General features: G+C 39.7%; 2 protein-coding genes across 6 annotated transcripts in view; one reads left to right on the forward strand and one right to left on the reverse strand.

The window, feature by feature from the left end:
* Positions 1-5,607, forward strand: part of LOC112229522 (heat shock factor protein 1) — a 28,749-nt gene extending 23,142 nt beyond the window's left edge. The window contains exons 10-14 of one of the 5 annotated variants that reach the window (XM_024395401.2): positions 396-470; positions 1,183-1,288; positions 2,108-2,161; positions 2,725-2,785; positions 4,354-5,607. In XM_024395401.2, coding sequence (XP_024251169.1) covers positions 396-470; positions 1,183-1,288; positions 2,108-2,161; positions 2,725-2,785; positions 4,354-4,559 — 502 coding nt within the window. In that variant the 3' untranslated portion in view covers positions 4,560-5,607. Of the gene's footprint in view, positions 1-395; positions 471-1,176; positions 1,289-2,107; positions 2,162-2,724; positions 2,786-4,353 lie in introns of all 5 variants that reach the window. The other 4 variants (XM_024395402.2, XM_042310452.1, XM_042310453.1 and 1 more) reach the window with 4 other exon arrangements.
* Positions 5,608-8,178: 2,571 nt separating this feature from the next.
* si:ch211-80h18.1 (uncharacterized protein LOC555593 homolog) overlaps positions 8,179-23,973 on the reverse strand; it is a 28,780-nt gene continuing 12,985 nt past the window's right edge. Inside the window, exons 16-37 of the mRNA XM_024395090.2 lie at positions 19,601-19,660; positions 19,405-19,455; positions 19,252-19,308; positions 19,090-19,134; positions 18,942-18,986; positions 18,812-18,859; positions 18,656-18,691; positions 17,956-18,021; positions 17,413-17,448; positions 17,173-17,277; positions 17,025-17,084; positions 16,637-16,714; positions 16,239-16,289; positions 15,217-15,255; positions 14,971-15,042; positions 14,300-14,344; positions 11,698-11,730; positions 11,551-11,595; positions 11,014-11,052; positions 10,304-10,339; positions 9,261-9,305; positions 8,179-8,676 (exon numbers count right to left, since the gene is read on the reverse strand). Coding sequence (XP_024250858.1) covers positions 8,642-8,676; positions 9,261-9,305; positions 10,304-10,339; positions 11,014-11,052; positions 11,551-11,595; positions 11,698-11,730; positions 14,300-14,344; positions 14,971-15,042; positions 15,217-15,255; positions 16,239-16,289; positions 16,637-16,714; positions 17,025-17,084; positions 17,173-17,277; positions 17,413-17,448; positions 17,956-18,021; positions 18,656-18,691; positions 18,812-18,859; positions 18,942-18,986; positions 19,090-19,134; positions 19,252-19,308; positions 19,405-19,455; positions 19,601-19,660 — 1,127 coding nt within the window. The 3' untranslated portion in view covers positions 8,179-8,641. The remainder of the gene's footprint in view (positions 8,677-9,260; positions 9,306-10,303; positions 10,340-11,013; positions 11,053-11,550; positions 11,596-11,697; positions 11,731-14,299; positions 14,345-14,970; positions 15,043-15,216; positions 15,256-16,238; positions 16,290-16,636; positions 16,715-17,024; positions 17,085-17,172; positions 17,278-17,412; positions 17,449-17,955; positions 18,022-18,655; positions 18,692-18,811; positions 18,860-18,941; positions 18,987-19,089; positions 19,135-19,251; positions 19,309-19,404; positions 19,456-19,600; positions 19,661-23,973) is intronic.

Below are 23,973 nucleotides of genomic sequence, written 5' to 3' on the forward strand. Positions count from 1 at the left end.
TATGTTGTGGCTTAATATTTTTTTCAGCAGGATTCCATTTTCAACCAGCAGCCATTCAACGTCCCTTTTCCTGTGGTACCAATGCCCCTTATCAGAGATCAGTATATAATGATGAGATGCTCATGTGTCCACCCTAACAATGGAAGTCGTCGACAAACTTAGGTCCAAAATAAGCCCATGGAAACACATTGGGTTTATTTTGAACAGATTTTTGACAAGAGTGGAAACCTCTTGCTTTGCCTCTTCCTTTCTGCCCTTATTCTAATTTTCAGCCAATGAGAAGCCGAGTAGCCAATGTGATCCCCATTCCTGGGCTCTAGTCAACCTATGGGGTGCAGTGTGTAGTAGTGCTATGATCTCCTCTCTCTCCAGCTGTTGTGCTTTTATCTTTTCAGTTCTACGCAGATGTCAGAGGTCTCTCGCCTCTTCCCCAGCCCCTCCTCGACTCTACACCTCAGACCTCACCCAGGGTTAGCATTTCAGTTGTCCCACAAACCCTGTTATGTTGTCCTCCCCCCAGAACACTTGTTTGACGCTGCTGCCTGTACCTGACATTGCCACCAGCAACAAGCCCAGAAAACAATCTGTCAAGCCTGTGTGTAATGAGAGAAATTAACAAAGTGATGTCTATATTGAGCAAATATATTAGATCAGTCATTATTGCGTATCATTTCTAATCATTTACCCTATCCCTGGAAGTGACAACCTGTACTCTTGGTCTACAAACAGATAGTGCATCTCAATATTTGATAGGTCTCAGTATTTGGCACCAACTGAGAACATCATTATTGATAATTGATCATGTTTTGAACACACAGGCTTGAAAAAACATCTGATTCAGCATGTTTTGTCCAAATGTTAATCTATCTGCACAACCACAAATGCTACACTCCATTTAGGTCAAAGGTCAATCATTCTGTGAGTGTGTTTTAATGTGGCAGGCCCAGTGAACTGTAGGGGAAAGGCAGACTATTCCACGTTCTGGGGATCAGGCTCACAACTCGGTGATAGTGTGGCCCACTCAGCGCTGTTCCAATGGCTTCTGTTGCTCATATGAAATGAGTTGTGTTGGGTGATTTTACTACCATTTGTTTTAAACCGCTAATTTGCTTTAATGCGTGTTTAGTCAGGGAGATCTTCAGAAACGTATAAATATGAAACATGTTTTGTTTGTTGGTGTAGGAGTGAGCTGAGTGACCATTTGGACAGCATTGACAATGGCCTGGAAAATCTCCAGACTATCCTAAACGCGCAGTCCATCAATTTCGAGTCCTCACCCCTCTTTGAAGTAAGTTCAGGCTTTGTTTTTCTGTCCCAACAACCGTATGCTGAGGCATTTACTGTGTGGGACACTGTGACTGGTCAAATAAGAATGTGCAGTGAGGTTTGTCACTCTGCATTTCTAGGTGACAGGGTGTGTTTTAAAGGGACTGTGGCTTTGTTGGTCAACTTGGTGTGAGGTGACCGTGACTACACAGATAGAGTTTATAGTTCATGTTATGTTTGTGCACACTGGTTTTACAAAACATCAGGATGTTTCAATGACACAGACTGACCAGGTGAAAGCTATGATCCCTTGTTGATTTCACTTGTTAAATCCACTTCAATCAGTGGATTTTATAAAAAATATATATATATTTGACCCTTATTTTACCAGGTAAGTTGACTGAGAACACATTCTCATTTACAGCAATTAGATGCAGTTAGAGACTGGTTAAAGAAGGATTTTAAGCCTTGAGACATGGATTGTACATGTGTGCCATTCAGAGGGTGAATGGGCAAGACAATATTTAAGTGCCTTTGAACGGGGTATAATAGTAGGTGTATGAAGAATGGCGCACCATCCAAAGGACATCCACTTGACACAAATGTGGGAAGCATTGGCATCAACATGGGCCGGCATCCCTGTGGAATGCTTTCGACACTTTGTAGAGTCCATGCCCCGATGAATGGAGGAGGGGGGTGTAACTCAATATTAGGAAGGTGTTCTTAATGTTTTGTACACTCAATGTATATTGTCTTATTCCTTGTGAATGTTATTATTGATATGATTCTGCTGAAAAACCCCAGGGGATAATCACATTTTCTTCAACTACTTGTCTTTCAGTTCTTCAGTTCTTCCCTGCCTGGCTCTGAATTCGACCTGGAGAGCCTTGACTGTGTAAGTTAGACAGATTCTAGACACAGCATGTACACAATCCACATTCTATGTACACAATGAACACCAAGCTAAAAACTACAGACTACATTATGAGTTGTGCATGTATAGATAAAACAATTTACAGGGTGATGTACAATAGGGGATATATATATATATATATAAGGGTCTGTCAAAGGGCAGGTGCAGAGGTGCTTGGTTCAAAGGGCAGGTGCGTGATAGCTTGATGTTCGTTGTGTACAGAACATCTGGATTGTGTAATTCCGTGTGCAAAGAGCAATGTGCAGTTCTATGAGAGTGCAGGGTGCATAGTCCATGGATGAAAAGATCATCGTAGACAAGGTGTCTGGTTGGTGAGGGCCACGGCACAGGGGAAGAACCTGTTCAGGTGGCGGGAGGTTTTGGTCGTGATTGACCTGAACCTTTGGGAGATGGGGTTGAAGGGGTATGGATATAGATCTGCTGCTGTAGCAGGGCAAGGGGATTGTGTCTAGCTATTTACTTCCTTTTGTATTGTTCATCAAATAAGTCAGTGTCTCACACTGTGGCCCCCTCCGTTTTTATAGATCCAGGACTTGCTTTCATCAGATTCACCCAAAGGGGCTGAGAGAAGTGACAATTACACAGGTAAAAAACTCCTAATAAACTGTATATCATGCTGACTATGCATTATTTTGTAAATATTAATTTTGCTTTTATGTGACCGTGTTCTGATACTACTGCTACTACACAGTAAAATTGCAAGAGTTAATTCAACTCCCATGGAGTGAAATTCAACACCATTTTGGGGTTTATATAGTCCCACCCCATTTAGTCAAAACTACTGTGGTTTCACACTTGTCTGTGTTTTTAATTGGCTCCCATGCCATTTTACACTTTTCTGTGTTTTTAATTGGCTCCCATGCCATTTTACACTTTTCTGTATTTTTAACATGCTCCCATGCCATTTTACACTTTTCTATGTTTTTAGCATGCTCCCATGCCATTTTACACTTTTCTATGTTTTGAATTTCAATCATCTGACTACATTTTCCCTTTAGTACTTTACTACCTTTTTAACACTGTAGAGACTAAAGCCTAATTTGCATATTTCCCACTGTGCTATTTGAATGAATGATAAGGTTCCCACCGATTACCATGACATCTAATTCCTTATGTAATCCAGCCAGAAGGAGGACATCCAACAATCTGAACTTTACATGAACCACAACCGGCTGTCAAAGTTATTGCTAGGCTGGAAGGTGTAATTTGAAAATACGACTTAGTTGTTCCCGTTTACACAATCTATCTCGGTAACACTTGCAATAAATCCAACCACTAACCCAATCTGTATGTTATTTTTCTTTGTATACCATAAGATCAATAATGACCAATGTACAAAACCAAGATATTGAAACAAACCATTGAAAATAATCTACCTGCAACAAAGCATGCTGCGAAATATGATAATGAGACCTCTGTCACTTCTTGCAATATGTAGAAAACACTCCAACATTTCCTGGTTGTTTAAAATTGTAGGTAATACTTTATTTGGATAGTCCGTCCATAGATGCTCTACAGACTATCCGTAACATTTCAACTCTCCTAACCTTAACTGTTACCCTGACTCTTATTCTAAACCTAACCGTAACCTTAGCAAGCAGTTGCTTATCAACAGAGTTTGTTGATACTATGTTATCCAAATAAAGTGTGACCAAATTCTAAACCGTTTGCCTAATTTAAGTTTGTGACACAACTTTGGACCAATTAACCACTGTGAAATACTGTATTTTTTCAATAACCCAAAACATTGTATTTTCTTCTGTTTTAAAGCTTAGTATGTTAAAAACTCAACTTAAAAACGGGAAGCATGCAAATGGATCTACTGCTTTTCCGACTTGCTTTCAATGAGAATGACAGATGTATAACAAATTCCTATGTGGATTTAGTCGGATTGCCTAAAAACCATCATACTCCACGCATGCTACTCATCATACTACATAATACATACTACGGAAAATTAACACACTTGAATCAACCTTTAAAATGTCAAAGTGAAAATACATTAACACTTTTAATGTAATACTTCATGCAGTGTAAAGGGGCTATGGAAACTCCATAGATATCTAGTTAAAGTTAAATAAAGGTTAAATAAACTAAAAACATCTCGCTGTCTTCATAGATCATAGTTTCATGTTTTTCTATGTTGATTACAGCAGGGAAGCAGCTGGTCCAGTACACCTCCCAGCCAATGCTACTGACTGACCCGCTGACCAATGAGAATGGCGGAGCGGACCTCCCCACTCTGCTGGAGGGGGACTCGTATTTCACCCAGGACCAGGACCCTGAAGAGGACCCTACCATCTCGCTCCTCACTACCGACTACCACACAGCAGCACCAGACAAGCCCGAACTATCCTAAAGCGTTTTTTTTTTATAAAGTGATGTATTGCAGTGTTTTGTTTTGTTTTTTTTGTCATTATGTTAATGTGCAGATGATGAAAAATCAACCTGTTAAAACATTTATTATTATGGTGTTCATTATTCTCTGAGCTATTGATTTTCATTCATTTTAAGGCTTAAACTACTTATTGAAAGAATTTTGCTTAGATGAATCAAACCAAATGTTCGACTTACTCTCCTGGCATGGTTTATTCAGCCCATGGAAAGGACTTCCTGGGTTGAATTATCTGTGATCTTACTGGCGGACACAAATAAAGCTCAATCATAATCATTACTAGGTCAAGTTTTAAGCATTGTTCACCAAGCTCCTTTAATTATTAAAAGTGGAAGTATGCAGAATATTTTTTTTGTTATACCAAGTGTAAAGATCAAATACATTTCAAAGGTGTGTGCGCGTGTGTGGTCCACTAGACTCCACCTGAATCATTTCTCTCTCGTCAACTCTGTTCTTTTAGACTCACTATCCAAGGGATGTGGCTTGACTGTTTCATGAAAAAAAAAACGGTTTTTGTGTTGTTTTTTTTTTAATGTTTAGGTTCTTGCGCTTTCACTTATTGATATAAGGATTGTACCTTAATCATCATTTTTTTTAAGTGTTTGAATCTTTGTGCTGCACCAATATGTTGTTGTATTCACATTAGATGCAGGAAGTGTTTTCTTTGACATTTTCCCTTGCATAATTCATAATGGAATGCTGTTTTCAGCACCTTATAGTTATACTTTCGTATCTAAGATTGTTTCATTTTATTACTTGTTGTTTAAAGAACCATACATTAATTTATTTTAGACAGAGTTCTCCAAAACACCAAATACTACTTACTCTAGCCCTCAGAAGTGTCAATGTTCACATGCACATAGTCTGGATGACAAAATCATATTGATTTTTTTAATAACATTGAGTATAATGAAACATTGAGTGGTAATAATAATGGTAATTCATATTTTTTTCTTTAAGCATTTTTTCTTAAAGACTAGATGACCAACTGTCAATAAAATATTACACGTCAGACAGCTGAATGGCATAGAGTTTTATAGTAGATAACCCATCTGCCTTTGTTCACAGTAAGCATTCATGTCTTGAAATCAAATCGAACTGATTTGGTTTTGATTTCTTGAAACCAAATCCACTGACTTAAGACTGGCCCTTTGTACAAGTGTACAATAGACTGCTTTTAAGATGCTTTCTGTATCTGACAAGAGATTGACATAATATCCTGGGTTAATCCTTCTATACCAGCCAGCACATCCCATTATGTGGATTGCTTTTTGGGATAGGAATTATTTGAATTTAAAGCAGGATTCCATGTACAGTGCATTCGGCAAGGATTCAGACAACTTGACTTTTTCCACATTTTGTTATGTTGCAGCCATGTTCTAAAATGGATAACATTTCTTTTTTTCCTCATCAATCTACAGACAATACCCCATAATGACAAAGCAAAAACAGTATTTTGTAAATGTATTAAAAATAGAAAACTGAAATATCACATTTACATAAGTATTCAGACCTTTCACTCAGTGCTTTGTTGAAGCCCTTTGGCAGTGATTACAGCCTCGCATCTTATTGGGTATGACACTAGAAGCTTGACACACCTGTATTTGGGGAGTTTCTTCCATTCTTCTCTGGAGATCCTCCCATGCTCTGTCAGGTTGGATGGGGAGTGTTGCTGCACAGCTATTTTCAGGTCTCCAGAGATCTTTGATTGGGTTCAAATCCAGGCTCTGGCTTGGCCACTCAAGGACATTGAGACTTGTCCCGAAGCAACTCCTGCATTGTCTTGGCTGTGTGCTTAGGGTCGTTGTCCTGTTGGAAGGTGAACCTTCAACCCAGTCTGAGGTCCTGAGCGCTCTGGAGCAGGTTTTCATCAAGGATCTCTCTATACTTTGCCCAGTTCATCCTTCCCTCAATCCTGACTAGTCTCCCAGTCCCTGCTGCTGAAAAACATCCCCACAGCATGATGCTGCCACCACCATACTTCACCGTAGGGATGGTGCCAGGTTTCCTCCAGATGTGACGCTTGGCATTCAGGCCAAAGAGTTCAATCTTGGTTTCATCTGACCAGAGAATCTTGTTTCTCATGGTCTGAGAGGCTTTAGGTGCCTTTTGCCAAACCAAAGTCATGTGCCTTTTACTGAGGTGTGGCTTCCGTCTGGCCACTCTACCATAAAGACCCTATTGGTGGAGTGCTGCAGAGATGGTTGTCCTTCTGGAAGGTTCTCCCATTGCCACAGAGGAACTCTAGAGCTCTGTCAGAGTGACCATCGGGTTCTTGGTCACCTCCCTTACCAAGGCCCTTCACCCCCAATTGCTCAGTTTGGCCGGGCGGCCAGCTGTAGGAAGAGTCTTGGTGATTCCAAACCGCTCGCATTTAAGAATGATGGAGGAAACTGTTCTTGGGGACATTCAATGCTGCAGACATTTTTTGGTACCGTCCCTTGACACAATCCTGTCTCTGAGGTCTACGGACAATTCCTTCAACCTCATGGCTTGGTTTTTGCCCTGACATGCACTGTCAACCTTCAGACCTTATATAGACAAGTGTGTGCCTCGCCATATCATGTCCAATCAAACTCAAGGATCATCAATGGAAACAGGATGCACCGAGCGCTAAGTCTCATAACAAAGGGTCTGAATACTTTTGTAAATGAAGTATTTCTCTTTAGTTTTTTAGAAATAAAAAATAGACATCCAAAAACCTGTTTTCACTTTGTCATTATGGGGTATTGTTTGTAGATTGATGAGGAAATGTTTTTATTTAATCAATTTTAGATTAAGGCTTTTAAAGTTTTTTTACAATGACGGCCTACACCTTCCAAAACAGAATGATGCTGGGCCAATTGTGTTCCGCCCTATGGGACTCCCAATCATGGCTGGTTGTGATACAGCCTGGAATCGAACCAGGGTGTCTGTAGTGACACCTCTAGCACTGAGATGCAGTGCCTTAGACCACTGCGTTACTCGGGAGCCCTGTAATGTAAAAAAAGTAAAGGGGTCTGAATACTTTCCGAATGCACTGTATATCCTCCAATGTCTTATCAATCATATGCTATTCATTTATTTTCTGGAAGCCTGTTTCCCTCGAGCGTTATTATTTTATAGTCAAATCCTTGTCTAGGAAAACAAATGAGTCATTGAATCTTGGTTCAAGTGTGAGGAACTTTGTGAATTTACGCATACTTCCCCCAGAGGTTGTTTTGAGTTTGTTCAAACTTTTTTTTTGTAATTAACTCCTTTTAAGAAAGGGGAAGTATTGGAGTATATTGATGTGCTGAATTGTACATTGTTAAGCACTTTTACCAGTTCCACCATAACACAAAGGCACAGCCTGAGAAACCCAAATTACGCATGAGAACAATATTTTGTGTATGGTATGTTTTAAATAAACATGGTTGTTTTGAAATAAATTATTTGCATATCCATAATACATTACTGCATTTAAGGTTCTATTTTAGTAGTAAATAATGGCTGATTAATCAGATGAACAGGCACATGGATTGCATAAACATTGCTCCCTACTTCCATATGTGAAAAATATGGAGAAAAATGAGTTTGATGTTCAAAATAGATGTTCCTTTTAATGTAGAGATTACTTTGATATACATTTCGCAATGTACAATTTCTGACACAAAATTATTATTTCTCACATTTTCTAAACTGGGAAATACAGTACTTGTGGAAATGACAAAATAACAAAGCTTCATAAAGATTCAGTATATTGTTTGAGCTTTTGTACAACAATATTCATAGGGATGACGCTTTTGTATGAGCCATATTCATCTGAGTCAGAGGGTTCTCCTTAGTACCCTCTTGTCTTTTTGTCATATATGCAACGAATGAAACAAAACATCTATTAACAAGTGCGCAAAATTTTTACTTACAGTGTCATCTTTAAGTTTAAATAGACAAAGTTCAAACAAACAAACATAGACACAAACAACTAGATTTGCTAGTGGGCTGGATCACTGTTTCTCTGCCATGCAGACTGGTCCGTACACTGAAATCTGTAGCGTAGAAACTTGACACGAGGCTTCATATGGAAGTCAGCAGGTATCCTCCAGTTCCACATTTTCTGCACCTTCAGAAGCGAAGATGTATTTTAGTCTCTGACACACATATCTGTAATTCATCTAAGAGGTGACTGAAGTGATAGTTCATCCAAATTACTAAATTACATTTTGGTTTCCTTACCCTGTGAGCAGTCTATGGACGAGACAAAAATCCATAACTTGTGTGAACTACCCCTTTAATGTTAAAAAAGTAATCCAATATATTGTAGAATTACAGCATATTGAGTATATTAGCAGTATACTGTAGCATTGAGTCCTACCTCAGAGGCAGTAATACTACTTTAGTGTCCTTCATTTTTACTTGCTCACAATTCTTATTCTTGTAGTACCAATCAAGAGCTTACCTTTGTCTCTCTTTCAAAGGTACAGTTTAACAGCACTGTATTATCACCTGAAACCTTGCAGTCAGAAACTTTGCCATCTTACTACTGTAGTTAATACAGTGTAATAAAAATTATTAGTTGTAATATATTGTATGTGTTTTGACAGGGGAGTACATCATGTAAATAAAACAAGGCTTTTGTCATTTAATAATGTTTTTAAAAGAAGAGAGAGACATGAGAGAGACGTTATAAGGAGCTGAGAAACCTACCTTCAGGACCCTGACCAGATGGGTTGTACTGTTCAGCTGCGGAAACTGGAAAGAGCAAGCAAAACCGAGGAAAGAAAAGAGCCCTTGAGCATCTGTTCACTGCGTGGTTCAATATATGCTGTCATAATGACACAGCATTGTAATATCTGAAAGCTGTGCAATCCTGTGCTAAATAACAAGTTAGGCTGTGTTTACACAGTCAGCCCAATTCAGATCTTTTGCCAATTATTTGCATATCTGATACCTATCTGATATTTTCTCTAATGTGTAAACAGCAAAACAACACATGGAATCTGATCTTTTGAATTCCAATTTATACTACCTCCATATATGGATCTGAATCCTGATACAAAAACCTATCCTCCATACGTGAACGCATGCGTTACCATGACAACAACCCCAAAATGTTAAGGAACAGTGGCAGGAAATGAACATGGCATCTGTGTGCTACTTCAGAGGCTACATCAGCATGAATGTGCAAATCTGATATTCTTCACATATAAAACTGAGTGTGGACAGTCAGAAAAAAAGATTGGATATAGAAAGAAAATCTGCTTTGGGTTCTTAGTGTGTCTGTGTAAACAGAGCCTTATTAGGCCGTACTACCCATTTAGCCTGCACAACAAAATATCACCTTTACTAAAACTGCTAAATTTGTCACATGGATCCATCTCGCTATTTCAATTACTTTTGCTGCATATACACAATCAGCCCAATTCTGATCTTTATTTTCACTAATTTGTCTTTTGACCAGTCAGATCAGCTCTTTTACCAATAATAGGGCAAAAGATTGGAATTGGGATGCCTGTGTAAATGCAGTATTTGTAGTCAAATTGATAGATAGCTAGATATCAACATTACTGAGACATCTGTATAAGGCTGTGTTTACAAAGGCAGACCCTTTTCTGATCTTTTGCCTAATTATGGGCAAAAGAGCTGATTTGATTGGTTAAAAAAGAATATCAGAAAAAAATCAGAATTGGGCTGCCTGTATAAACACAGCCATGTAACAGAGTTTAAACCTGAACTCTTATGAAGCTTACCAGCAGGCTGTGTCTGTTCTGTTACACCAGGATGACCTGTTTGGACAAAGACATTGCATGAACACAGACCCTACGAACAGAGCAGGGGGAGACCACCGTGAACGGGCAACCAGGGGTGTCTGTCATCAATGTCAATGCATTTCACACCATTACATGTCTATCACTACTTAGACTATGGTTAACTGCAAAGATCTGTAAAGCACTTTATGGCAACTGTTGGGCTGTAAATACATTTTATTGATTGGTTGATTAATCTATGGCAGGAGTGTCAAACTCCATTTTTGATGGGCTGAGTTTCTGCAAGTTTCCAATCCTCTCATGTACATCTTTTTTTTTAACCTTTATTTAACTAGGCAAGTCAGTTAAGAACAAATTCTTATTTTCAATTACAGATTTGTACCTTGTCAGCTCAGGGATTTGAACTTGCAACCTTTCGGTTACTAGTCCAACGCTCTAGGCACTAGGCTAAGGTAATTTATTGGTTAGGACCTCCCCTCTCTAGGTCTAATTGGATACGAATTGAAAGAAAATTACCAAAAATAGGAGATACACAGCCCTCCAGGAAGTGAGTTTGACACCCCTGCTCTGGGCTATCTCTCCAAGATCAAAGGACTATTTCCACTACTTTTCATTTCATCAAGCCTTTAGGAGCAACAGATACTTGTGCAAGGTCAAGGGGTTGCGTAAATGAATATACTGTACCGACTTACTGGAAGCCTGTAGAGTGGATCCTTGTGCATCAGCTGTGACTACAATACAAAAGATAGATTCAACATGGTGACGTAAGGCGTTTTGTTTTGTTATTTAGTGACTGGCAGTAAGGCTGTGTCCCAAATGGTATCCTATTCCCTATATTGTGCAATGCTTTTTACCAGGAACTATGGGACACTATTCTCTTTATAGTACTCTATCTCTGATGAGTAATGAGTGGTAAGGGAACCTCACTCACTCCTGCCAACTTTGGCGTCTGTATTACAGACATTGGTATTACATACATATGGAATTGCATACATTCACATTATATTTTTGGAGGCTAGTGTGTGTTGTGTGTGTGTTGTGAGGAAGTGTATCTATTTTTCTGAAATGTTAAGGTCATAAGATTGGTGTGTGTGTGTGTGTGTGTGTGTGTGTGTGTGTGTGTGTGTGTGTGTGTGTGTGTGTGTGTGTGTGTGTGTGTGTGTGTGTGTGTGTGTGTGTGTGTGTGTGTGTGTGTGTGTGTGTGTGTGTGTGTGTGTGTGTGGACTTACCTGGGGAATCGGTCTGAATGAAGACACTGTGTGCTTCTGCAACAACTGAGAGACAGAGTATATGATGTTACAAGTGTGTTGTGTGAGGGGCCTTGTTTGGTTTAGAAATCTAGCACTTCTGATATGTTGTTGTAAATGGAATTTTACCTGTAGTGTCATGTCCAAATCCAAGCACAGAATCTGAAATTGAAAAATTTATACTTATCATCTTCCTCGCCTGGACGTACAGTGGTATTCCACCATAATTTGCAAATAAATTCATTAAAAATCCTACAATGTGATTTTCTGGATTTTTTTTCTTCTCATTTTGTCTGTCATAGTTGAAGTGTACCTATGATGAAAATTACAGGCCTCTCTCATCTTTTTAAGTGGGAGAATTTGCACAATTGGTGGCTGACTAAATACTTTTTTGCCCCACTGTATGTGTGTGAGTGAATCATGTGAGTATTATGTCATTGGTTAAAATGAAACTGTAGAGTTTATGAGTCCACTGGTCACAGCCACCTCATCTAACCCTGTTTCAAATAAGAGGGGATATTACACTGTTATACTATATATATTTATTTTGTTACGTTAAAGCCTTATTCTAAAATGTATTAAATAAAATAAAAATCCTCATCAGTCTACACACAATACCCCATAATGACGAAGTGGAAACAGGTTTAGATATTTTTGCAAATGTCTAAAAAATAAAAACAGACATTTCTTATTACGGAAGTATTCAGACCCTTTGCTATGAGACTCGTAAATTGAGCTCAGGTGCATCCTGTTTCCATTGATCATCCTTGAGATGTTTCTACAACTTGATTGGAGTCCACCTGTCATAAATTAAATTGGTTGGACATGCCTTGGAAAGGCACACACTTGTCTATATAAGGTCCCACAGTTGTCAGTCCATGTCAGAGTAAAAACCAAGCCATGACGTCGAAGGAATTGTCCGTAGAGCTCAGAGACAGGATTGTGACGAGACACAGATCTGGGGAAGGGTACTGGGTCTGTAAAGGGTCTGAATAGTTCTGTAAATGTGATATTTCAGTTTTGTGTTTTTTATAAATTTGCACATTTTTGGGGCTTTTTTGCTTTGTCATTATGGGGTATTGTGTGTAGATTGATGTGGAAAAATAAAAATTTTATCAATTTAGAATTAGGCTGTAGAATAGTGAAGACATCACAACTATGAAATAACTCATATGGAATCATGTAGTAACCAAAAAAGTGTTAAACAAATCTAAATATATTTTATATTTGAGATTCTTCAAAGTAGCCACACTTTGCCTTGATGGAAGCTTTGCACACTCGTGGCATTCTCTCAACCAGTTTAATCTGGAATGCATTTCCAACAGTCTTGAAGGAGTTCCCACATATGCTGAGCACTTGTTGGCTGATTTTCATTCACTCTGCAGTCCAATTCATCCCAAACCATCTCAATTGGGTGGAGGCCAGGTGATTTTGGAGGCCAGGTCATCTGATGCAGCACTCCAGCACTCTCCTTCTTGGTCAAATAGCCCTTACACAGCCTGGAGGTGTGTTGGGTCATTGTCCTGTTAAAAAACAAATGATTGTCCCACTAAGCATAAACCAGATGGGATGGCATATCGCTGCAGAATGCTGTGTTAGCCATGCTGGTTAAGTGTGCCTTGAATTCTAAATAAATCACAGATGGTGTCACCAGCAAAGCACCCCGACACCATCACACCTCCGCCTACATGCTTCATGGTGGGAACCACACATGCGGAGATCATCCGTTCACCTACTCTGCATCTCACAAAGACACGGCGGTTGGAACCAAAAATGTCAAATTTGGATTCATCAGACCAAAGGACAGATTTCCAGCGATCTAATGTCCATTGCTTGTGTTTCTTGGCCCAAGCAAGTCTTCTTCTTATTGATGTCTTTAGCAGTGGTTTCTTTGCAGCTATTCGACCAGCGTGAAGGCAGACTCTGAACAGTTGATGTTGAGATGTGTCTGTTATTTGAACTCTATGAAGCATTTATTTGGTCAGCTATTTCTGAGGCTGGTAACTCTAATGAACTTGTCTTCTGCAGCAGAGGTAACTCTGGGTCTTCCTTTCCTGTGGAGGTCCTCAAATTTTCTGGATTGACTGACCTTCACAACTGATTGGCACAAATGCATTAAGAAGGAAAGAAATTCCACAAATGTACTTTTGACAAGGCACATCTGTTAATTGAAATGCATTCTAGGTGACTACCTCATGACGCTGGTTGAGAGAATGCCAAGAGTGTGCAAAGCTGTCATCAAGGCAAATGTTGGCTACTTTAAAGAATCTCAAATCTAAAATATATTTTGATTTGTGTAACAAATATGTGTTATTTCATAGTTTTGATGTCTTCACTATTATTCTACAATGTAGAAAATAGTTTAAAAAATAAAGAAAAACCCTTGAATGAGTAGGTGTGTCCAAACTTTTGACTGGTACTGTATATATATATTACTTGGATTGTGTACCTATTCTAGACTTTTCTAAGCTACTCCAGAACACTGTTCCAGAGAAAATCAAAAAAATGTGTGGTTGAATGCTGTTTCCCACAATATGCTCTGTGTTAGTGACAGCTTTATTTCTCCTTACTGCCTGCCCCTCCTCAGGCTGGCCCCAGCTCAGCCGCCTCTGCACTGAGTGTTACATTTATTTTGGCGTAACTAGCGAAGCAGCGGCAAGCAGTGTGTCAGCTCTAAAAATATGCAGGTTAGAGAAGGAATGCTTGATCATCAGACAAGTGCGTAGCCTACCGGGCGTCCCTGGTGCACTGGAGCTGTACACGTTCGCCCCAAGTGCTAGGGAGAGGGAGAAACACATGAGTTACTATGTTAGATGTACTTCATTGAGTATCCATTTGTTTGAATAGCCTACTAAATATGTTTTATTAGATGTCACCCAGTGTTGTAATGGGATGTTCTTGTTTGATCTTGTAAATGTTTACAATATATAGTAACAGAAACATACACTTCAAACCCTTACCATTGATATCTATCTGTGTATGTGAGCTGGTTACAAGTTCTTCTGCCACACCTGTTCACACATTGACACCTGTATCATTGTACCTGTGCACAGAATATTTCAGACTCTACTTGTGAAGGTAAACTATTCATTTATTTTCTCCATTATCAGTAACTTAAAGCTGCAATATGTAACTTTTTGGGCAACACGAAGTGGCGGACCGAGTTATGCATTTTCTTTAAATGCAATTAACCTTTATTTATCCAGGGACCTGCATAGTGCATATTTTAACATGTATAGTATACAAAGTATAAGCAGTCAAAGTCAACAGGGTGTTCTATCTGTAGAGGGATGTTGTGTGGCCATGTCAGACAGCCCTGCTCATAGAAACACATTAGTAGGCCTAGCCAAATTCGACCAATTTCCCGAAAGCTCACTGTAGGATTTCAAGGTGGTGGCTTACCTGTGGTATCTGTTTGAGGGCTGACGGTGTAAACGTCATCATGATGCTGAACAGCGACCCCGTCTGTAACAGCTGAAGAACCACGAAATTAGAACTCAACCCGCGAAATTACAGCATGAGCTCTCATGATGAAACATTGTCGCAACACTATTACAACAACATTGTAAAAAGTGATGCCTTCAGAAATGTTTAACTCTGCAAATTAAATGTAGGCCTATCATTGATTCTATTTTTTGTAGGACTCACCTCCCATGTCGTCGTGGTGAGAGACGACGCCGTGCTCACCTGCAGGAAATAAGGGAGGAAGAAAAGCTGACCGGTGAGTGGTGATGGCTAACATTTTGGAAATACTTTTTTTTAAAGTATATTTTTCCTGTGTGAAAATAAGCATAGAACACTTTACTCTGACAGATAGACGTCCTGGGAATTTTCATCCCTGGACCGTTTTTAATGGAGGTATTTATTTAGCCAGCACTGGCCTTGGTGAAGCCTATTTTCCATCATGACACTTATTTTCCACAAAGGTTATAGTTCTATGAGACAATTGTTGCTCAAGACATAACATAAGACCAGAACAGGTCCAACAGTGGTGGAAAAAGTACCCAATTGTCATACTTAAGCAATAGTAAAGATATATAGAAATTGACTCAAGTAAAAGTGAAAGTCATCCAGCAAAATACTACTTGAGTAGAAGTCTAAAATTATTTGGTTTTAAATATACTTAAGTGTCAAAAGTGAATGTAATTGCTCAAATAAACTTAAGTATCAAAAGTAAAAGTATAAATCATTTCACATGTTAAGCAAACCATATGGCACAAATTTACAGATAGGCAGGGATACACTCCAACTTCATTTACAAAAGCATTTGTGTTTCGTGAGTCTGCCAGATCAGAGGCAGCAGGGATGGCCAGGGATGTTCTCTTGATAAGTGCATGTATTTTCCTGTCATGCTAAGCATTCAAAATGTAGCAAGTACTTTTGGGTGTCAGGGAAAATGTATGGAGTAAAATGTACATTATTTTCATTAGGAATGTAATGGAGTAAAAGTAAAAGTTGTCAAAAATATAAATAGTAAAGTAAAGTACAGATACCCAAAAAAACTAAGTAGTACTTTAAAGTATTTTTACTTAAGTGCTTTACACAACTGAGGTCCAATCCATTATTTTGCACTTACAGTAGGCAACTAAGCAGATAGAAAAATGTGTTTATGAATAACAAATGCACTGAAATAGGTTTGTAGATAATGGAGAATTAAAACACTGAGTTACCAGCATCTAGTAGGCCTATGTCTGTAGACACAATCTGCTGCCCAGGTGGATCTGAAAAGCAAAAACACTGTCATATACACCATTGTATTGGCAGGCTTTTGCATTAGGCATATTGGGATAAATGACCACATTAATTCAGTATGTCAAGCATATATCCTCAATGCTTCTCAAAAAATGCATGTGGCATTTGTTTTGCTCCATCAAGTGCAAATACTCTACCCCTGGTTATAGCCTGGTCCCAGATCTGCTGCTTTTGCCTACTCCATTGTCATTGGAAGCAAAATGTTTAATTGTTTGGCATGACAATTCCATTAGGAGTTGGCAGGAGAGCAGAAACAGACTGGCACCCAGGCTGGCTTTGGCCTATTGGCTTCCGTGTACCTTTAGGGTAGACATACCTGTTACATCATGATGCACATCGTTGACCGCATGATCACCTCCATGTGTGTCTGTAACCTGGCTTTGACGACCATTTCCTGCAACATACATGTTCATTTATGCTGACATTATCTTAACCATCCTCTGTCTGAGCTGGACACATCAATACCACTCTCTGAAATACATTCATAGTATAATGTATTTAATTCAAAAAATATATATATGCCATTTAACAGACACTTTTATCCAAAGCAACTTACAGTCATGCGTGCATACATTTTACGTATGGGCAGTCCCGGGAATCAAACCCACTATCCTGACATTGCAAGCCCCATGCTCTATAAACTGAGCTACAGAAGATCACCTTTAACAGGGGTATGTTATGTTTAGTCCTGAGTGTGATCCTACCTGGGTGGTCAATGTGCGATGATGAATAATCAGTATGTGACATCACTGCTACTGGGTGGTCTGGAGAGAAAAACTGAGATGAAGCTTTTCCATGCCATCTTGGTCACTATCCTCTTACAGAGATGATGATTTATTTCAGTGTATTTACCGGTAGTATCGGATAGACCAGCATGATCACCTGCTGAGTGGTATGATCCATCGAAACCTGAGCTCAGATATGGATGGTCAGGCCCTGAGTAGTCAGTAAGGCCTGCAAATAAAAAGAGACCACAAGTAGGACAGAGATACAAACTAGTTGACAGACCCACAACTACTGTTTACATGTTCAACTGTGAATCATAATCTATTTATTAGATAATGATTAGTTGTGGCTCACAATGCCTAACTGTAAAATCACTTATTAGACCAATGTGATCTCCAAGGCCTGGAGGAAGAACATCGGACACACAGAGAAAGAAAGAAGATAAATGATTGGATGATGTGAACCCTCATCTCTTGTTGCACGGCATCCCTCCTAATAGAGTCTCTAAAAGGCAATGCCTGACCCCATTCATCAGGGATGGCGGTGCTACTCCACCAAGACTTAAAGTCTACAGAGAAGCCGCGAAAGTAAACAATGTCAAGATCTACAAAGTTCACATGCACAACTACTCAAATAACTTGCTGTCTGCACAGACAGGAACACATGGACCCAATGATAATCTTGGAGTAAAAAAAATATATTGGGGCGTAAATTCTCCGGGACACTCTGAAATCTCTGTCATGATTAGCCTGCGAGGAGCTCTCTCCGAGTTAGAGAACTAAGCCTGAGAGGAGCTCTATCCGAGGTGAGGTAGAGAACTGAGCCTGCGAGGATGAGGGACGACACAAGAGGGAGGGGTGAGGTGATTTACAGGACCTGGCAGAGGGTGAAAGGTGTGCCAGTAGGTACCTGGTGGAACGTCTGGACCCGGGCTGCTACTGGACGACAATGCCGGTCCTGGACCCGAACCCACAGCTGGATGAGAGGAGAGAGAGAACAAAGAGAGCAAGAAGAGAGAGAGAGAGAGAGCAGAGAGCAGAGAGAGAGAAAGAGAGCAGAGAGAGAGCAGAGAGAGAGAAGAGAGAGAGAGAGAGCAGAGAGAGAGAAAGAGAGCAGAGAGAGAGAGAGAGAGAGAGAGAGAGAGAGAGAGAGAGAGAGAGAGAGAAGAGAGAGAGAAGAGAGAGAGAGCAGAGAGAGAGAGAAGAGAGAGAGCAGAGAGAGAGAGAGAGAGAGCGCCAGACAGCCAGTGATATATATCAAACCTGATTTAAAGCAGTTTTCCTTGAGTAAATTATTACAAAAGCAGGAATAACTGTAACAGTGATTTACTCTGCAGCAGCACAGATAACTAGCAAAATATGGAATATAAACTTCTCAGAGTGGAGTTAGTGGCTTGCTGTTTTAACCCTCGGACAGAGAGGTACTTAAATAAAATGACGCTTTAGAGGTGTAGTATAACATTGTCTGTGCCAGTTTAAATATAGCTTAAATCTGATATAAATTAGAGGGACTCTCCCACAGAGTAACTTTCCCAAAGGTGTTGCATTGTAACATTCCTTTCAAGGGAACAAGTGAAGTGACTAAGGGAGGCTTGGATGAAGAAACATACCTATTGAGTCTAATTGAGAAGTCATTCCAGTGTGATCTATCAACAGAGCAGTGTTGGTTAGATATTTTTGATTCAACAAAGAAAAACAGAGATTCTTTATAGTCAGAAAAGACCCAACAGAAAGCAGACACAGAAGGGCTATGATGACAAACCCACCTGAGATGTCGATATGGATATCAGAAGCATACGGATCCCCCACACCACCTGGAACGACATACAGTTAATCAAGAACAAACTTGATATACCTAAAAATAAACATCAAAGATAAGTTCATACAAACACTCACCCATTAAACCAATGAGGAAGTCATGGCTGGATTGGTCGATAATACCTGAATGTCAATACGGAATTAAGTGAAGAAATGATGGAGAAGCAAGTAAATATACCAGACAGGAGCCAAGCATGAAACACAGCACCCTCACCTGGACACTCACCTGTATTGTCCAGGTGAGAACTTGCACCAAGTGGATCCATAGCACCTGAAATGTTGAACCTATTAAAAAGTATCAAGGCATTCCATCGTCTACTCATTTGCCCTATCATTAAACAAACAAGCCCATGACTTCAACTTTATCGGATTTTCAGTGAGATGTTACCTGTGGGATCCATGTGAGTTGTGTCCTCAATGAAGAGGTCAGTGACTACAGGTATAGCTGAGACACAGAAAGACATTGACAATCAAAATGGCCTTACAAATGCCAAACTCCATCTTGTTTTTTGATCAAGCACAATGAAGTCTTTCTCCTTACCTGCATGCCCATTTTCTACAGCTCCTCCAATAAGCAGCTTGTGACCATTACCTTGGAAACAACATTGAGATCCAATAAATACCATGACACTTCTGTTCTTTGTAGGATTATACCAAGGAGTGTAAGATAATTGTGTTCTTCACAGTTCACAGGTACATGATGTGACTAAAATAAATAGAACAATTTAAATATTTACCATTAAACTCAGGTGACTCAGGTGTGTCATACTCAGGCGACTCTATTTCAGTCTCACTTGCTGAAACACATACAATAGATGTCTTTATCAATCATATTTACATTTACATTTTAGTCATTTTAGCAGACCCTCTTATCCAGAGCGATTTACAGTTAGTGCATTCATCTTAAAGTAGCTAGGTAAGACAACCACATATGATAACACAGTCATAGTAAGCACAACTTTTCCGCAGTACAGCAGCTATCAGCGAAGTCAGTGCTAGAAAGTCAGTGCTAGGAAAGTCAGTGCTAGTAAAGTCAGTGCTAGAAAGTCAGTGCTAGTAAAGTCAGTGCTAGAAAAGTCAGTGCTAGTAAAGTCAGTGCTAGAAAAGTCAGTGCTAGTAAAGTCAGTGCTAGTAAAGTCAGTGCTAGAAAGTCAGTGCTAGTAAAGTCAGTGCTAGAAAAGTCAGTGCTAGTAAAGTCAGTGCTAGAAAAGTCAGTGCTAGTAAAGTCAGTGCTAGTAAAGTCAGTGCTAGAAAAGTCAGTGCTAGTAAAGTCAGTGCTAGTAAAGTCAGTGCTAGAAAAGTCAGTGCTAGAAAGTCAGTGCTAGAAAGTCTGTGCTAGTAAAGTCAGTGCTAGTAAAGTCAGTGCTAGAAAGTCAGTGCTAGAAAGTCAGTGCTAGAAAGTCAGTGCTTGAAAGTCAGTGCTAGAAAGTCGGTGCTAGTAAAGTTAGTGCTAGAAAAGTCTGTGCTAGTAAAGTCAGCGCTAGAAATTCTGTGCAAGTAAAGTCAGTGCTAGTAAAGTCAGTGCTCGTAAAGTCAGTGCTAGTAAAGTCAGTGCTAGTAAAGTAAGTGCTAGTAAAGTCAGTTTTAGTAAAGTCAGTGCTAGTAAAGTCAGTGCTCATAAAGTCAGTGCTAGGAAATTCAGTGCTAGTAAAGTCAGTGCTAGTAAAGTCAGTGCTCGTAAAGTCAGTGCTAGAAATTCAGTGCTAGGAAAGCCAGTGCTAGTAAAGTCAGTGCTAGAAATTCAGCGCTAGGAAAGTCAGCACTAGAAAGGCAGTGCTAGAAAGTCAGTGATAGGAAAGTCAGTGCTAGAAAGTCAGTGCTAGGAAGTCCGTGCTAGTAAAGTCAGCACTAGAAAGTCAGCGCTACAAAGTCAGTGCTAGTAAAGTCAGTGCTAGGAAAGTCAGTGCTAGTAAAGTCAGTGCTAGAAAGTCAGTGCTAGGAAAGTCAGTACTAGAAAGTCAACACTAGTAAAGTCAGCGCTAGAAATTCTGTGCTAGGAAAGTCAGTGCTAGGAAAGTAAGTGCTAGTAAAGTCAGTGCTCGTAGAGTCAGTGCTAGTAAAGTCAGTTCTATGAAAGTCAAACCTAGGAGAGTCAGTGCTAGGAAAGTCAGTGCTAGTAAAGTCAATGCTAGTAAAGTCAGTGCTAGGAAAGTCAGTGCTAGTAAAGTCAATCCTAGGAGAGTCAGTGCTAGGAAAGTCAGTGCTAGTAAAGTCAGTTCTAGTAAAGTTAGTGCTAGGAAAGTCAGTGCTAGTAAAGTCAGTGCTAGTAAAGTCATTGCTAGGAAAGTCAATGCTAGTAAAGTCAGTTCTATGAAAGTCAAACCTAGGAGAGTCAGTGCTAGGAAAGTCAGTGCTAGTAAAGTCAATGCTAGTAAAGTCAGTGCTAGGAAAGTCAGTGCTAGTAAAGTCAATCCTAGGAGAGTCAGTGCTAGGAAAGTCAGTGCTAGTAAAGTCAGTTCTAGTAAAGTTAGTGCTAGGAAAGTCAGTGCTAGTAAAGTCAGTGCTAGTAAAGTCATTGCTAGGAAAGTCAATGCTAGTAAAGTCAATGCTAGTAAAGTCAATCCTAGGAGAGACAGTGCTAGGAAAGTCAGTGCTAGTAAAGTCAGTTCTAGTAAAGTTAGTGCTAGGAAAGTCAGTGCTAGTAAAGTCAGTGCTAGTAAAGTCATTGCTAGGAAAGTCAGTGCTAGTAAAGTCAATCCTAGGAGAGTCAGTCCTAGGAAAGTCAGTGCTAGGAAAGTCAGTGCTAGTAAAGACAATCCTAGGAGAGTCAGTCCTAGGAGAGTCAGTGCTAGGAAAGTCAGTGCTAGTAAAGTCAATCCTAGGAGAGTCAATGCTAGGAAAGTCAGTGCTAGTAAAGTCAGTGCTAGAAATTCAGTGCTAGAAAGAAAAGACAAGTGCAAGTATTAATGCAAGAAAGCTACCAATATACAGTGGGGCAAAAAAGTATTTAATCAGCCACCAATTGTGCAAGTTCTCCCACTTAAAAAGATGAGAGAGGCCTGTAATTTTCATCATAGGTACACTTCAACTATGACAGACAAAATGAGACAACAACAAAAATCCAGAAAATCACATTGTAGGATTTTTTATGAATTTATTTGCAAATTATGGTGGAAAATAAGTATTTGGTCAATAACAAAAGTTTATCTCAATACTTTGTTATATACCCTTTGTTGGCAATGACAGAGGTCAAATGTTTTTTGTAAGTCTTCACAAGGTTTTCACACACTGTTGCTGGTATTTTGGCCCATTCCTCCATGCAGATTTCCTCTAGAGCAGTGATGTTTTGGGACTGTTGCTGGGCAACACGGACTTTCAACTCCCTCCAAAGATTTTCTATGGGGTTGAGATCTGGAGACTGGCTAGGCCACTCCAGGACCTTGAAATGGTTCTTACGAAGCCCCTCCTTCGTTGCCCGGGCGGTGTGTTTGGGATCATTGTCATGCTGAAAGACCTAGCCACGTTGAATCTTCAATGCCCTTGCTGATGGAAGGAGGTTTTCACTCAAAATCTCACGATACATGGCCCCATTCATTCTTTCCTTTACACGGATCAGTCGTCCTGGTCCCTTTGCAGAAAAACAGCCCCAAAGCATGATGTTTCCACCCCCATGTTTCACAGTAGGTATGGTGTTCTTTGGATGCAACTCAGCATTCTTTGTCCTCCAAAAACAACGAGTTGAGTTTTTACCAAAAAGTTATATTTTGGTTTCATCTGACCATATGACATTCTCCCAATCTTCTTCTGGATCATCCAAATGCTCTCTAGCAAACTTCAGACGGGCCTGGACATGTACTGGCTTAAGCCGGGGGACACGTCTGGCACTGCAGGATTTGAGTCCTTGGCAGCGTAGTGTGTTACTGATGGTAGGCTTTGTTACTTTGGTCCCAGCTCTCTGCAGGTCATTCACTAGGTCCCCCCGTGTGGTTCTGGGATTTTTGCTCACCGTTCTTGTGATCATTTTGACCCCACGGGGTGAGATCTTGCGTGGAGCCCCAGATCGAGGGAGATTATCAGTGGTCTTGTATGTCTTCCATTTCCTAATAATTGCTCCCACAGTTGATTTCTTCAAACCAAGCTGCTTACCTATTGAAGATTCAGTCTTCCCAGCCTGGTGGAGGTCTACAATTTTGTTTCTGGTGTCCTTTGACAGCTCTTTGGTCTTGGCCATAGTGGAGTTTGGAGTGTGACTGTTTGAGGTTGTGGACAGGTGTCTTTTATACTGATAACAAGTTCAAACAGGTGTCATTAACACATGTAAAGAGTGGAGGACAGAGGAGCCTCTTAAAGAAGAAGTTACAGGTCTGTGAAAGCCAGAAATCTTGCTTGTTTGTAGGTGACCAAATACTTATTTTCCACCATAATTTGCAAATAAATTCATTAAAAATCCTACAATGTGATTTTCTGGATTTGTTTTCTCATTTTGTCTGTCATAGTTGAAGTGTACCTATGATGAAAATTACAGGCCTCTCTCATCTTTTTTAAGTGGGAGAACTTGCACAATTGGTGGCTGACTAAATACTTTTTTGCCCCACTGTACCAGTACCTGTAAAAGTATTACATACATATGTTGGATCTTAATTTGACCTACATTACCTTTAAAAAATGTAGGGTCAATTAGAAATGTCCTTGTTTTTTAAATCAAATATATTTTTGTTGTCCATTAAAAATAACATAAAATGTATCAGAAATATAGTGCAGACATTGTTAATGTTGTAAATGACTATTGTAGCTGAAAATGGCTGATTTTTTATGGAATATCTACATAGGTGTACAGAGGCCCATTATCACCAACCATCACTCCTGTGTTCCAAGGGCATGTTGTGTTAGCTAATCCAAGTTTATAATTTTAAAAGGCTAATTGACCATTAGAAAACCCTTTTGCAATTATGTTAGCACAGCTGTAAACTGTTGTGCTGATTAAAGAGGCTAGACTGTAAACTCTCCTTCCAGACTCATATCAAACATCTCCAATCGAAAATCAAATCAAGAATCGGCTTTCTATTCCGCAACAAAGCCTCCTTCACTCACGCCGCCAAACTTACCCTAGTGAAACTGACTATCCTACCGATCCTCGACTTCGGCGATGTCATCTACAAAATTGCTTCCA

This window comes from Oncorhynchus tshawytscha, linkage group LG31, assembly GCF_018296145.1.
Source record: "Oncorhynchus tshawytscha isolate Ot180627B linkage group LG31, Otsh_v2.0, whole genome shotgun sequence".
Classification (NCBI taxonomy): Eukaryota; Metazoa; Chordata; class Actinopteri; order Salmoniformes; family Salmonidae; genus Oncorhynchus; species Oncorhynchus tshawytscha.